General features: G+C 37.9%; 1 protein-coding gene across 2 annotated transcripts in view; it reads right to left on the bottom strand.

Annotated features, from left to right (window-relative positions):
* Positions 1-2,679: 2,679 nt before the first annotated feature.
* diaph3 (diaphanous related formin 3) overlaps positions 2,680-15,672 on the bottom strand; it is a 135,508-nt gene continuing 122,515 nt past the window's right edge. For both annotated transcript variants that reach the window (XM_062975588.1, XM_062975587.1), the window contains one exon: positions 2,680-4,281. In XM_062975588.1, the coding sequence (XP_062831658.1) occupies positions 4,022-4,281 (260 nt within the window). In that variant the 3' untranslated portion in view covers positions 2,680-4,021. The remainder of the gene's footprint in view (positions 4,282-15,672) is intronic.

The following is a 15,672-nucleotide window of genomic DNA, read 5'->3' as shown; positions in this document are numbered from 1 at the left end:
CACTGCACACCTATTTTTGCATGTGAAGGGCCTGTCAAAATAATAATGACCAAAGCAGGATATCAAATTTATCTGAAGCAAAAGGTCCTGGAAGGAAAGCAACAAGACTGAAACAGAAGTGTTGCCATAGCAAAAAGTATGTATTCTGTGATAATAAACATTTGCTTAAATAGAAAAGTCTTAATGACCAGGCCCCCTCGAGGGATTGTCACCTTGATGTGGTGAGGAGGCTTGTGTGTTCCAATGAACCTGAGAGCACAACCACTGGAGTCATGCACTCCCAGGAGTGGCCACAGGGGAGGATCCAGACCAAGAACAATCCGAAGATCCAAAGACCTCAACGGCAGAGCAGGCGGAGGATAACATGTTACAACGGCTGTGAAGGCGGAAGAAGGCTGCAACAGACTGAGAAGCCACTCTTGTTGTGTTAATCACACCACTGCTGGGACCTCACTCTGTGAAGACTGTGTTGACCGGCTGTGCACCGACCTCCACACATTAAAAAAAATCACGCACAGGCATCTTCCAAGAAATGGAGGACCATCATCCTCGAACTATGAGGGATTGCCTAAGTAATGACCAGGATGAAATACACAAAGCAAGCCAGCCAGCAAATTTTCTGTTCATTTAGTTTGAGCTGATCTCTATTAGAATCTTGATATCTCCTACCAAGCCAGCAGAGAATCTGGCCTATAGGATGAAGGTTGGATGCTGGGGTTCTACACTGGACTCTCAAAAAAAAAATGCTTAAAAAAAAAAAAGAGTGGCTAAGGCTATTTAAAGCTTGAGTAGTGGAGGACTGGGCTGGGCTCTGCTGTGCAGCTGAGAAGCGGTTTGTAGTAGAATCTACTTCTAGTGTTTCCCAACTGCTCCACCTAAGCATCTCTAAAATCCTGATTCCCCCCTCCTCTGGTGACATATAATTCTTATTATTCAAAAAGTGATTTCCTATGAACGTAGAGGAACCCTAAAAGTCAATTAACTTGATCTAAACAAGCTTCCAAAAAACAGCATCCATGAAAGAGAAAAATAAAAGAACCAATTGATTTGCATAATCTTCATTGAATTCAGGGTAAATTAAGTGCCCAGCTTTATTACGTGTCTTTGGTGAGAACAGTCTCTCGCTTGACATCAATGTTCTTATGGCTGATAAACTTTTTTTCATATAAAGATATTGACTTACCTATGAAAGTAATAATTGTGCTTTGAATTTGTTCACAGATGTCTTGCTACATTCATATGCAGAACAAAATGATGTTTTTTATATATTTATATATATTTTCTATAGCTTGTAATGTTAGAAGAATAGAGAGGAGTGAGTGCTTTGGATAAAAGTGGCCTCCCTTTTCTGTGCTCCTGCACTTTCTAGTTCACTCTACGCTCTCACCCTCCCCTCTATTAGTGGCTTTCCCTCTCTTCATTGTCACCAGCTGACCACCATGCACATTCTGATTATAATTTTAAAAATGTTAATGTCACAAATTATATTTAGATACTGTATGTAAGACCCCTAGAACTATAAGAAATGCCAAAAAAAATCACGGTTAATAACTCATTCTCAAATTGCCCCCTTTAAAAATCTAATTGCCCCCTGTGTGACATGTGCCCCATGTCAGGATCCAGAGGTCTAAATAGATATACAGTCTCCTGGAGTCAGCCCATTAGTCTTAACCCAATCCTGGTTCCCTTGTCAATGTGAATGTTCAGTATAAAATCTGTGACTGGCTTTCTCTGCTCTTTTGAGAATGATATACATCTCTGTATTTTATTTGAATAAGCTTTTCTAGTACATTTCCTGTGTCCTTTTATATTTTTAGATTGCCTTCAAAATAAGGATAAAAAGCCTTCTTTTGGGACGAGAATCAGGAAGTTGTGTAAATGGGCATGTTGCAGATCCACGCAAAGACAATAATATAGCACTGAATAAAACATTGAGGTCCTGTTTTCATGAACTATATAAACATATACAGTAGAGTCTCACTTATCCAACATAAACAGGCCGGCAGAATGTTGGATAAGCGAATATGTTGGATAATAAGGAGGGATTAAGGATAACCCTATTAAACATCAAATTAAGTTATGATTTTACAAATTAAGCACCAAAACATCATGTTAGACAACAAATTTGGCAGAAAAAGTAGTTCAATACACAGTAATGCTATGTAGTAATTACTGTATTTATGAATTTAGCACCAAAATATCACGATATATTGAAAGCATTGACTACAAAAATGCGTTGGATAATCCAGAACATTGGATAAGCGAGTGTTGGATAAGTGAGACTCTACTGTACTTTGAAAGGAGTTTATTTTTCATACATAAAACTGAACTGTGTTGTGCATGCTCTGTGGGAAAACACTAAGGCTGAGAGGAATAAATCTGGTCCCATTCTTTTTGCTGGAACATGGTATCACATAAATGTACTTCCTTTCACTACTTGCTGGTGATTACATGACAGAGGAAAACTTAAGAGCCTAATGGTACCTTTCGTCTTCCAGGATTTACTATGTGATGGAGAAAGGCTGCCATGAGTCTCTTGATGTGTGGAAAGGTCACAGGATTAATCCAGAAGACTGAAAATGAAAAGCTGGAGGTTCTCTACCTTAGAGTAATTCCACACTGTTGCAAAGGCCTTTCAGTTCAATGTTTTTCCCCCAAAAAATACAGTGCACTAATAAGTATGATAAAGCAGTATATTGAATTCTGCAATCCTTAAAAGATACTGATAATGACATTTGTGTGAAAATACATTTTATCCTCCATCATATAAAACACATTTTTGGCATTCTGTTTTTATTTGTTCTGAAATAAATAAGGCACCTTTTTTTTTTTTTAAAAAAAATGTTTTTTAGGTAACATTTTGAATATTACTAATTGAGGTGTCCAATAACCTGCAATCTGACAAAGAGCGTGTAAACCCATCAAAAGCCCTTATACAATTAACACTGGAAGCAACATATTATTATAGTGATTAGCCATCTCCACAGAGGTGTGCAATTGACAAATGGATTAGCAAATATGCGATGATGATTCATTATGTGTAAGATCTCTATCAAATATCAGATTGCTCTGAATCACGAAGTGAGTAAGAAAACTAGTTATTTTCTAACAGGTGTTTCTGTGCACAACATACATAGTAAGATCATTTTTAGCCTAAAAGAAACTAAGACTCTTTGGTAGGTACAGGTTTATATTATAAACCAGTAATATAAAACTGTATTTCAAGTTTGAGAGTAACTACATATTTAATATACATTTCATCATACATGTATGAGTACTTTAGGTAGAAAGTGCCACCTGTGCATTAAATATAGACAGGTGCACGCCAACATATTTTGGTCACAATTTACACCAATAATGTTTATAAAACATCAGTGTCAGTTGGATACAGACTCAGTCAACCCAGTGAAACCAATGGAGCAAAATTAGTAATGTTCTACTGATTTCAATAGATCCACTCTATGAATGACCAAGTCTGGATCCAATTCAACTTATTGCACCTCATTTTCTTTCTAAAATTTCACACTAATTGCAACAGAATACATACGGCTATACCTGGTTTGATATTCATGCAAGACAATGAGTTAAAGCTACCAATCGCCTTCTAACCAGCAGCAATAGTATGAAGCCACATTATAGCAATATGAAGAACTATTTTATATTCAGAGAAATAATTGTCAGTATGTAGCTCAATATTTAAAAGTGAGCATAAGTGTGCATATAGGCATCATGCCAAGTGTTCTAAATATGTAACAGCCATGAAAATCCTATTGGAGGTGCCAATTCCAAAATTTAGAAAAGGCACAGTATCAAGATCATATATATTGCATACCCCTCTGCATATTGAAAGCTACCATCATAGTAGTGTTTTGTCTGCCCTAAAAGTTAGGAATATGCTTTTAATTTTAATGGCAAACATTTCTGATCTGGAGAATAATTCCCCTTGCATCCTCTAGTGATAACAGCATTTTTCTTAAACATCTGGAGGGACTCTCCTTAATTGATTAAGTGGTGAGAGAAATTACAGGGCTCGCAGCCTCGCTAACAAAGCCTCTACTTCAGGAATTGTTTCGCCTTTAGGGACAATAGAAGCCGGCTCTGTTTCCTTCCCTCTGTCACTTTTTCCATTACTGATCTCCCTTTTCCCAACAGCTTTCCTCTTTTCTAAAGATGAATTAGCTTCCATTTCATGATGATGTTCTTTGCAGACTAGGTTCCTTGTGGATCTTGCATTCATATTGTGATGGAAATGTAACTTTTCTGTTGGTGCTTGCTGATTTTCTGTAAGGAAGACCAGAGACAAAATTTATATTTATCAAATATTTATTGCTTGCTATTCCTGCCCACTAGGACCTCTAATCTAATGGAAAACTCCCCTATAACATACATACTTTAATTTCAGCTGTGATATTCACTAAAATTGGCAAAGTTGTGCAGTTCTACATGTCAACTAAATGAGAGTATTTCGGTTACTGATACTGAGGAATGAAAAATAGAGAGTAAAACAGATTAAATATAAGAACTACACCTTAAAAAGAAATATATATATATCTAAACCATATGGCCAGGATTCAAAGAACCATATTTGACAAGCCCACGATTATAAAAGCTTTCTTCCCCTTAAGAGTATCAGACACCACATCTTTATTTTTAATATCCTTTAGATTTCACAAAGAGTTTCCTAAGAAGCACAGGAAGGTGATGTCAAAGAGACAAGCCCAATGCTTTCTTTGGCACATGGATATGACTTATATTTCATAAAACTCAAGCAGAAATAAGGGCTTGCTGAACAAATGCTGAACACTCATCGCTCACACGGAAACCAACATCTAGTATCCTTCAGACTGAAGAATTAATCCTAAAGGAAATAAGGAAAAGCACCATTTTTAAAAGTTTAAATCACAGGAGAACAGCAAAGTCGTATTGGAGGAATACATAGGAACAATGTTGGCTAAACCCACGAGGCAGAGTTTTTGCATTTATTGAATCATGAAAATGAACAGAGCTCCTTCCAGATTTGTAGGATTTGCTTGTGATTTTGACATCTCCTTCAAAGTTTACAGATAACCCATAATGTAATAGGAATAATGTACAGAAATGGCACACTGGGTGAATTTAGGACATTCTAGCGGTTTTCTGGGGATTTGAAACTTGTCTCTCATTTCAGACTCAAGAAAAATGCAGACTATCATTTCCACTAAAGGGGTTAAGGCCATTGATCTTGGCCAAAGTCATTCCATGGGTTGTGTGACTAAACCTGGATTTCAATGGACTGAGTCACATTTTCTCCCAACATAACCTCAAACTGACACAGTTCTAAGGTTAGCATGAAGAAAACTTTGAAGCAGCAAAAAGTTTTGTTTCCCCAGTGCATAGGTGTTTCTCAGTTTTACTGGCAAGAAAGTCTCAGTCCAAATTGATTTCTACTGGAATGAGCATGAACAAGCAAATTTCTAAGAATAAGGCAGGGAGTTTTTACATTTATTTTTACATTATTAAGATAATTACACCAAGTATTTCCCCTTTCTAGTTTATTTTGGCCACTTATCAGCACAAATTAGTGACCAATCAAATTGGTAACTGTTTCTTTGACAATGCCTACCTTTTGAATATTATAATAAATTAGAAACAAAGTGAAACTTCAGATTCAAGTTAGTATTTAGAACCTTAAGGAGCGCAAAAGGCAATTAAAGAAAATAAATCAAGCTACTCTTCTATCTATCTGTCTCTGAGTGAACTTCCTGATAGATCTCTAACTTTTTTTAAACGCATATTCAATATTCATGTAACCTTGAACAAGGCCTGGAAATGGCTTCAACAAACTTGACATGACATTTAGAGTTTTTTGGTTATTCGCTGAAAGATGTTCCATCATCCCAATAGTAATGACTTTGGAGCACAGGCAGTCACTCATGACAGTGTGTTTTATGTGAGTGCTGAAAATCCCTACCGAAAACAGCTTGTACATTAAAAGGCTGCTGCTGAAGATATTTACTGCACTGTCATTCCCTGACCAGGGGCTCACGATGATGGATGAGTTTTTTACGCAGTTTCCTGGGCAATCTCAACGAATTTTAGAAAGATGATCACCTTTTGGCTGTTAGAAGAAAATAAATACCCCTTTCTATCTCTTCCTGCATCAGGGGGACAATTGTAACTTACAATCTAACAAAAGAGGAACAATTTTCACTTACTACCTGAGAAATTAACAAACACATTTAAGCACAATTTAATTTTGTTGAGCTTGAGAAGGAATTGTAGTAGACAAGGCAAAAATAAGTGTCTTTTGAACGTCCATAGGTGGATCAACGAGAGACTCATTCTGGAAGAGTCATATAAACCTGAAAAATAGCCATATAAGAAGCAGGTCAAAACATTAGAAAGGCCCCTTTCACAGGGAAATTTTCTCTGCCTTTATATAAAGTTCTCAGTTGTGGAAAGATTTTGACAAGATGGCATTTTAAACCTCCAACACGTGGATATACACCTTATGTGAAATTAGCCTATACTACTTTATGCATAATGTTATATTGTTTTTTTAAATTGATTACTGTAGTCATTTTGTGCAGAGCTTGGAAATACTTTTTTCAGCAGGAGTGGAGAACTATATCATTTCTGACTGCTGTTTTGTCTATGGAGTATATACACAGGAGAACAGGAACATTGGAAATGAGGGCTTCTGGAGGGAGTGGAGGATTATTACACATTATAACGTTTGTGTGTGTGTGGGGGGGGGGTCTATATAGTTTCTAAATGTGCCAAGTTTTTAAAGGGGATTAAGTGACATCACAAAGAATGGGATATGGCCTCAGGAGCTGCAAAAGAGGCCCATAGTTATACTATGCTCAGCCAGGACTACAGCTTCCAGACCCAGCAGCAAACAAACTAGTAAAGTTGTACTGGGAAGTGTGTGTTCGTAAAGATTATTAAAAGATCATTTGGAGTCACATTAAATGATCTCAAACAGGGTGAAAATCACAGTATCGCATACAATAGGTTTCATGTTTTTTGTTTTTCTTTGGACTTGGGAGAGAGTGTGTGCATTTGGATTATCCCTATTTTAGTTGAAGTTCTAACCACTTATGTCTGGTGATTTACACAGGCTTTAAGAAGCAATAGCAGCTCATATGTACGAGCTCAGAATGTCATACATTTTTTTTACAATGCCCACCATCAGTGCGGTCTTTAAAACTGAATTGAAACAAATGCAAAATACATGGGATGATTTTAAAGGCTATGACTTAATAGAAACCTATTTGAACTGAAGTAATCTTTTATCGATCTAAGGGGAATAAATAGTCAGACCATTAAATGCATTTGGAAGTTGAGACACTATTTTCAGTGTCTTTTCAGCTATGAAGTGAAATGTGTGGTTCACTATATTTATTGTTTTTGAGTCCAACCTACTGAATAAATCTTTAGAAAACAGGAAACATGTATGGGCAAAAAATAATTTTGCTTCATTAAGAAATCACCAAATGCTTTTCTGTTATCACCAGATTATTTGATATCATCAAATTCTTGTCTGTTAAAATTCATGCTTTTCTTCCAAGCAAACTAAGCTTTGATACCTCATCTGATGATTAACTGTACTATATATATAGTACATTTTGGGAAAAAAAACCAACAAAGATTTTTGATGAGAAGGGGGGGGGTGGTAAACATGGTAGAAATGCCCTCCATATCCTATAGAATGCATCTTGAAATCTTCTGGAACAACATCAACAAGAACAAGTGTTCAATCCTGCATGAGCTCTATGTCCCAAAATATGTTGTACACACCACACTTTACTTCTTACTAGCAGGGAAAAAAATCAACCTAACTCGACTATGAAGTTTTGATCGCATATGCATTAGCCATTATGAGTTTTTAATAGTATGTGTTCAATATGAGAAATAAGAGCATTTCATTATTGAAGGCAAGTAGTTAAGATCTTCCATTTTCTACTTTGTTGATAGCAGTTTGTTAGTGTACTTCTAACTCTACGCAATCTATTCAAAAATCTTTTTCTTGTTTTTTTAAAAAAAATCTTTCCTGCCACTTCACTTCTGACTGCTGGAAATTGTGTTTGAAAGCCAAGTTCACTACATGGCTCAGAGCTGATTCACATTATTTTTTCTGACTTGGATATAATTACTCATGTCAAGAAGAGAATGTTAAATTTAATGTGAGAGGAACTGTGAGCGTTTCTCTCCGGGTATATGCATCAGGAAGTAGATAAATGTAATAGCTTCCCAACAAGCATACCTGTAGAGAAATAGATACTTTTTGTGATTCATACATTACCACTTACTCACGTTTGCCTCATAAATATTAATCTTCATGTTGGGACGGGTGAAACAGTCCTCCTAAATAGCTGCACCCATGTCATTGCTTGGAGATTAATGTCTTTGATACCCAATGGCTAGGTGGAAAGGTATCAGATTCTCACCATCCGGATCATGCTTTCTGACAATTATTGGATCAGCTATATGGGGAAGCCAAACAATGAAAATGTGCCACATAATCTACAAAGCACAGGAGCTTGCCCCTACAGCTGTGTACCCATCCATCACAGGAATGGGAAAAGACAGAGTGCACTCAGAGAGCTGGTGCTCAGGATAACTGTGGATCCTGATGATGGTGTCAGGTCTCTAAAAGCTGGATTGCACCTGCACACGATATCTAGGCTTAATATTCACCACACTCTTTAAAATGCATTATCTGAGTAAAGAAATCATCCACATTTGTATTTCTAATTTGTTTTTATATCCTGCCTTTTGAATAGTTTAAAGTCCTTAGATTACTTTTGCATTTTTAGAAATACGATGTTATTGTACTTTTTAAATTCATACTAGTTTTTATAATGAGTAGGCCATCTTAAGAACATCATCAGATGCAGTCTTCTCTGCATCTTCTTTCTATTTTCAGGCGCTAGCAAAATGGAGTACAATGGAGGCCATTCTACAACACTTGACCACTTCTGGTGGCTGCTCGTGGGAATCCTTATGGCCAGTGCCAAAAAATGAAGAGAGGATTGTAGGAAATGGGGAGGAAGCAGGGAAAGCACGGCAAATGACGGGAGAAGACATGGGATGGCCGGCCATCCCAGAAAACGGGCAACATGATAGGGAATGAAGGAGGATGGTTCCCTCTTCTTTCCCCCTGCCCGTCTAATGAGGTCCTAAGTCTATTATTGGAGAGACATAAATAAATGATGCTTGCCTGAAATGATATTTTAAATAGGGGTGAACAGGTAAACAAGGGAACATTGAGGAGCACACACTTATTATTGGTCTTGAGTAATCCTTCATTGTTCTAAATTTCTCCTTTATGTCCTGCTTTCATTCTTTCTTTCAGGCATGAAATTCCACAGATGTTGAAGACACTCAGAGCACTTCAGGCAGCACTTTAGTACAGAGCAAGATAAAGTTGCCAAATGGTCTTTTGTGCCAGAAAACAGATATGGTCTACAACTTTTACCATTCCTTACAGCCACTGAATTTAAACAGGTGACTGATGATACATTAAACAAATACGTAAATAACATCCAACATGTTACTATAATACTAACAAATTTATTCATCTGGCAGTCTCTTCCAATGATTTAATATCACCCACCAACAACTGATGCTAAAGTTTTGATGTATTTACATTTATTAATATTAATACATTACTCTTTTCCAAGATTCCTGGAAAGTTCTTCATAATTAAATAAACAAATATTTTCATCCCTCTGTACTACTGTAGTGTATTGGTCTTCAATTGGAAAGATAAAATGCAGGGTGGATCATATCCCAGCCCAAGATGGATCACAGCAGTAGCACCATCATTTTTTCTATCAGTTGGGAGTTGGGGGAGACAGAGAGGGACAACCAGTGTCAAATGAAGGCAACAGAAAGCTTTTGCTTTCACTAGTTTAAAGCAGAAAAGGCCATCTCATCTGGTGGAGCTTTTCACAACCTCTATGATCAACTGCTACTTTAGCATCATCTTTTATATACAGGCACAGGAGCCTTGTCTTTTGATACATCTGGTTATACTGGAGAGAAAAGCAATAAGCTGACAAAGTGCAGGTATTCAAAAGCTTTTTTTCAATCCAACGATGGTATTGAAGTAGGATGTCTTAAAGGGACATTACTGTGGAACAGATAATAAAACGTTAACATGCAAGTAAGAGTTGCACAAACACTTGACACTTGCTACTGCCAGGTGGACTTCTGTAACCTTGAAATGTTAGATCAAACCCCACCTTGAATCCTACATTCTTCCTACATTATTCAGCAATCAGTTGGCACCTAAACTAAGCAAATATGACAGACTCAGGTCACACTGTCAAAGTGTTTCAAGGAGAAGCTTTGTGAGCTGCTGACAGAGGAGGCAGGAGAACTGAGGTGGTAGCAAGACAGAAAACATGAAAAATGAGAGACACCATAGCTGACAAATGGATGCCAATACAAGCAATATACAAGAAAAGAAACAACAACAAAAGTGAAATGAAATCGCCTGACTGATGAAGGCAACAATCTGTGTACTTGTAATGAAAAATGTCCTCTTAACAATGTAAAGGGCATAATTTGATACAAATCATCAAGCAACAGTTTAAAAATCCAAAACTGATAAGATATGATAGCAGTTATAAGGTAGCAGTTCACTCAGGAATGTATATTTAGTTTCACATGTGATTAATTCAGAAAATATTTGAAGTTGTCCAACGTCTTTTGTTTTAGATAACTACACACACACACACACACACACACACACACACCATATAAAAAGGGGTGGGCTATTTATCACACTAAAGATATACTGGACTACCAGTTTCATTATTTGTAACTCATAGTGAAGGCTGACAGGAATTGCAATGCCAGTTGAGTGCCTTTACAAACACAGAATTCCGAACATCTAGTTAGATTCTTATGTCATTTCTCTCTCTCAAAGTAATTCAATCCCTCAAGATTAATATGGGTTCTGAAATGAAATCAACCATTCGTTCCCGCCCCTCCCCCCATAACTGATTTACCATAACTGACATAAACTTAATTAGAATGTGGTGGTTCATTTAAAACAATGCACATAGCTTTAAAAGTAGCATGTATTAGCTTTAGGGTAGCTTCAGTTGTTGTTTGCTAGCTGCATTTCAGGTGCATCCACAAAGCATAGTGGTTACTAGTGGAGACTTTGCTATGTCACTTTCTCCTAGAGGTGCTGGAGTGAAGTTCATCTGATTTGAAATGACAACAAGCCTAGTTCAGTTTGTTAGTACAGATGCCAAGACAGGAGCAAGAATCAAAACATTCACTGGAATCCACAAGTAGGAAATATGTAGAATGAAATTATCTTCTTAGAAAAAACAAAAATAAAGGGAATATGGAATATTGAGGAAACAGCTCAGAAAAACTGACAACTAACCTCAGTACTTACTTTTAATAATTATTTTGGAATAATTAAGAAATCGTCTTTTGTTTAGATCAGTGGTTCCCAACCTTTTTTTGACCAGGGACCACCCTCCAACATTAGTACCAAAAGGCTTACGAATCACTTTTGGGTCAACTTTAGATTTGGTTTGGTTATTTGGGGTGTTGATTCAGAAAACTGCATTTGATAGACCACACCAGCTCTAGTTTCTGATACAGATCATATCCATCCAGTAGTCACCATCTGATCACCCACAGAAAACCATATTTAATAATCTAGAGCTGATGTAGTCTATTCAATGCAATTTTCTGAATCAGCACCCCAGAACAGGCCTAAAAACAAAGACTACAAGGCCCCCACTTCCAGGCGGGAGGGAGGAGGAGGAGAAGCAGCAGTCAGGATGCTTGCCGTCATGCCTTTCATGGCCTCTCCCCTCCCGACATCCCCATTGCCTCGGCACTATAAGAGGGTTTCGTGAGACCAGTCGCTCTCATTGCAACGGTGTCGTAACGGTGAGGCCGTGGTCCATATTTTAGTTCTTTGGGACCACTGGTGGTCCACAGACCACACGTTGGGAACTACTGGTTTAGATGGAGGTTTCAATTTTTTATGCAACACCAACAGCATATTTTAGCTGACTGATTGTCATATTTGCATCCAATAGTCTTACAGTGCGGAGCTGGTTCTACAAACATTGATTTGTGTGCTAAAGATATACATGTTCACATTATTTCAGTAGAATTTGCTGTTCCAACTATGGACTATCTAAATCCACAACTTACTCTTTCTACTATAAAACTGTATTTTATTTTTAAAAACCATGTAAGGCAAAATAAAGAAAGGGGAAAGGACAGCAACAACACCAAGTAGATGCTGATACTAAACCTGTGAGCATAAAAAATGAGACTATAAGGACTGACACCAGGCCCCTAAGATGCTAATATGTTGGCCAGAATAGAGAGAAGCTGGATACAGTGTGCTTTGAGTCCTGCAACTGTGGAAGCAGCCGGACATCAGCTTTCTTTGGTTTCTTCATCATGAACACCTGCCTTGCTGCTCTGTACAGAGTTAAACTGAGACATCAGTATGTGAAATCTCTTTGTTGTTGAAGGCTTTCATGGACAGAATCACCGGGTTGCTGTGAGTTTTCCGGGCTATATGGCCATGTCCATAAGCATTTGCTTATGGAACATGGCCATACAGCCCGGAAAACTCACAGCAACCCACTGAAATCTGTTTGTTTTTCTTGAAGAAAGATACAAATACCTATCCTTATTATCACCACAGCTACCACACTATTAGGAGATCTACAGAAGTTAGCTTAGATTTTTAAATAAATGTTTTATGGTAAGAAAGCAAAAGCAAAAGGATAGAACAAATTCTAGCAGTTTGGCACTGACAGGCAATGGCCAGGCTCATGAACCCCAATAAATCCACTGTGGTTGATGTTAGCTTCCTCTTAGAAACTTTTAACTATTTTTAAAAATCACTCTCCATTGTGAAAAGGACTACTGTTTGAGGTAGTGCAAGAGTAAAAAACCAGAGAACTTCAGAGAACTGAAAAACCAGTTGTCATTTTAGAAACTGAAAATAAGAACCCCACATTAAAAGATAAAAGGCTTGTACTCAAACAGAGAAGCAATCTTCCTTTGAAAAGCAGCAGAATGGAGAATCTTAAAAAGTTGTAGTCTTGTGATTTTACAGTACAATATCATTTGAGGAACAGCAATGTAACAGGCCCCTATTTTGCCCTAAAGCAGGGGTGGCAATAATTTCAGATGTTGTAGGACTACAACTCCGTGCAGCCATACATAGTCTGTAGAGCCAATGGTGTTGAATGATAGGAATTATAGTTCAACAGCATCTGGAGGGCTTCATGATTCTCCCTTGTTCTAAACTATTTCAAGTTTAGTATAGCTATATATAGAATACTGTCTATATTCATTCTTGTGATTAGAAAAAAAATACTGCTTACTTGTGCATTTGTATGACATAGCTATCTGTTTCTGTATGTTCCATTTGTATGGCCCCATTTTCGTTTTGGACACTGCTTCTCAAAATGGGTGCCTATACAAATGGCATTTCGGAAAAGGTCTGAAACAAATATATATATATATATATATATATATATATATATATATATATGCCTGCCAGGGTTGCAGGCCCTGGGAGGCATGTGCACTTCTCCCCCCTTAACTGTGTAAAGCAAAGGGGGGGGGGACCTTACTGTAACTCCATCGGCGTGTGTGGACATCGCATCTTTAGGGTCTGGCACGTGTATATATTTTGGGCCTGCTCGCCACTCTCCTTGGGAAAAAAAACTGCATCTGACCAGCAGGCCTGCCAGCAGGCCCTGAAGAGGAACGCTGAAATAGCGCATTTTACTCGGCGCTCTGCTTCAGACCCTGAAGATGCGCTTGCATTCGGTCTAAGGCGGAGCTCTGTGTAAGATGTGTTATTTTGGCACTTTGCTCCAGAGCCTGCTGGCAGGCCTGCTCACCAGACACAGTCTTTTTCCAAGAAGAGTGGCGAGCAGACCCAAAACACATGAGCGCACCAGACCCTGAAGATGCGCTGTGTCCCCCCCCCCTTGCTTTACACAGTTAAGCCCTGGCAGGCATGAAAATCAGATGACAGTTACCATTCGCACTTTCCATTAGTTCCATTGGTGTTTCCGAACAAGAGGGGGGTGTACCATTTCATGCATTTCAAATAAACAAAACGGTACAGAAACACGAATGAAATGGATGAAACAGTAACCGAGCCTATGTCTACTGCTTACATACTAACTTCCTTTCCTCTGTCTAATATTCAACAAATGAATGCTATGATGAATTGTTCCAAGGTGGCCTGAAATGACATAGAAATACAGCTGAATTTTGCCTATTATTTTAATGTTTCGTAATCAATTAATATAGATGAAGTTAATAATAATTGGTATTAATATCCAATTAAGGTAATTTTATCTTAAAAAGTAAACACCAGATTAAAATCCATTTTCATTCTGATTAGAAATGAATTGATGGTGCCAAAATCCATTTCAGAATTGTCTACAGAATACTTAGTCGATCAAGTCTAGACACCAACCTTTTAAAATAATTTGATGAAGTACTAAAAAACTTCTGTTGATGGAATGTGGTGCAACGGCTTTTTTGTGTTTTGTTCAGCTTCTGTTAATGGCAACATACACATTGAAAAGGGAATAATTTCAAGGGGTTCTCAGTAAAAGACGAAAAGGTTCAAGGTTAGGACAAAAGGGGTTTAAGTATAGAAGTTGATTTAGAGGCCTTTTCAGACAGTCAGTTATGTCAGAAAATACAAGGAGCCGAAGAGCAGTTACAGAAGTTTGTTTTACCTTCAGTCTATGTACTTTCAAGTGAAAATCTTTATTGTGCAATTTGGTATCTTTAATAAACTAGGCTCCCATTGGCACATAAAGGTCCCCACACCTGGTATACACACATTTAGACCTTCAAATCAATTAAAGTTGAGGAGAAGCAAAATCTGATATCGCAGTCTGCCTCCACACACTGGTTTTAGAAACATTTAACAGTCTCATTGAAATCAAAACCAACAGAAAGTTTTTTGGTACCTGAAAGAGAAACAACTGTATTAACAGCATAAGCTTTGATGGATTACAGACTGCAGAACCTATGAAAACTAGTTCCATAATCAATTTGTTTGTTCTTTAATGAACCACTGAACTTTTCTGTTTGTCTTCATGCAACACATTAACACCACAAGTGTTTTGAAAGCTAAAATTGTAGAAGCTTCTACTGAGCTATAAAAGAACCGTGGTATCAAAACATCCACTTTACATGTACAACATCCCAATTTCTGTTCCCTGTGCCTCTCCTTAATAAACAAAGTAGCAGAGAATGGACGAGATCTCTTTCAGATATCCTGGGGGGTTATTAGCTAGGTAGATAGTTGTGGGTTAGGTGGACCGGCCCTTGCCTGGTAATCAGGACACGAAGACCACTGCTCTATTAGGGCCTCTTCTTTGTAGAGAGGGGCCCTTGGTTCAGAACTGTAGCTTTCAATCTTTCATCACTTCTCAATCTTATCCCTGCTCTTGTATGCACGTGGTGGCAGCAAACAGAAGCATATTCAAGAAGGCAGCAGCTGACGGCCAAAGTTACTCATCCACAGCCACTTCACTTGTTCTGCTGCCTCAGCCTTGTGTGTTCCAGCCACTGGTGTCCAGGAGTAGGTGCCACCTGCCACTGCTGCTTCACCAGTCCCAAGAATGCCCAGAGAAAACAAAGGAACAC

This window comes from Anolis carolinensis, chromosome 3 (genome assembly GCF_035594765.1).
Source record: "Anolis carolinensis isolate JA03-04 chromosome 3, rAnoCar3.1.pri, whole genome shotgun sequence".
NCBI lineage: Eukaryota > Metazoa > Chordata > Lepidosauria > Squamata > Dactyloidae > Anolis > Anolis carolinensis.
Note: the sequence above shows the minus strand (reverse complement) of the source record. Positions and strands in the feature narration are given on the sequence as shown.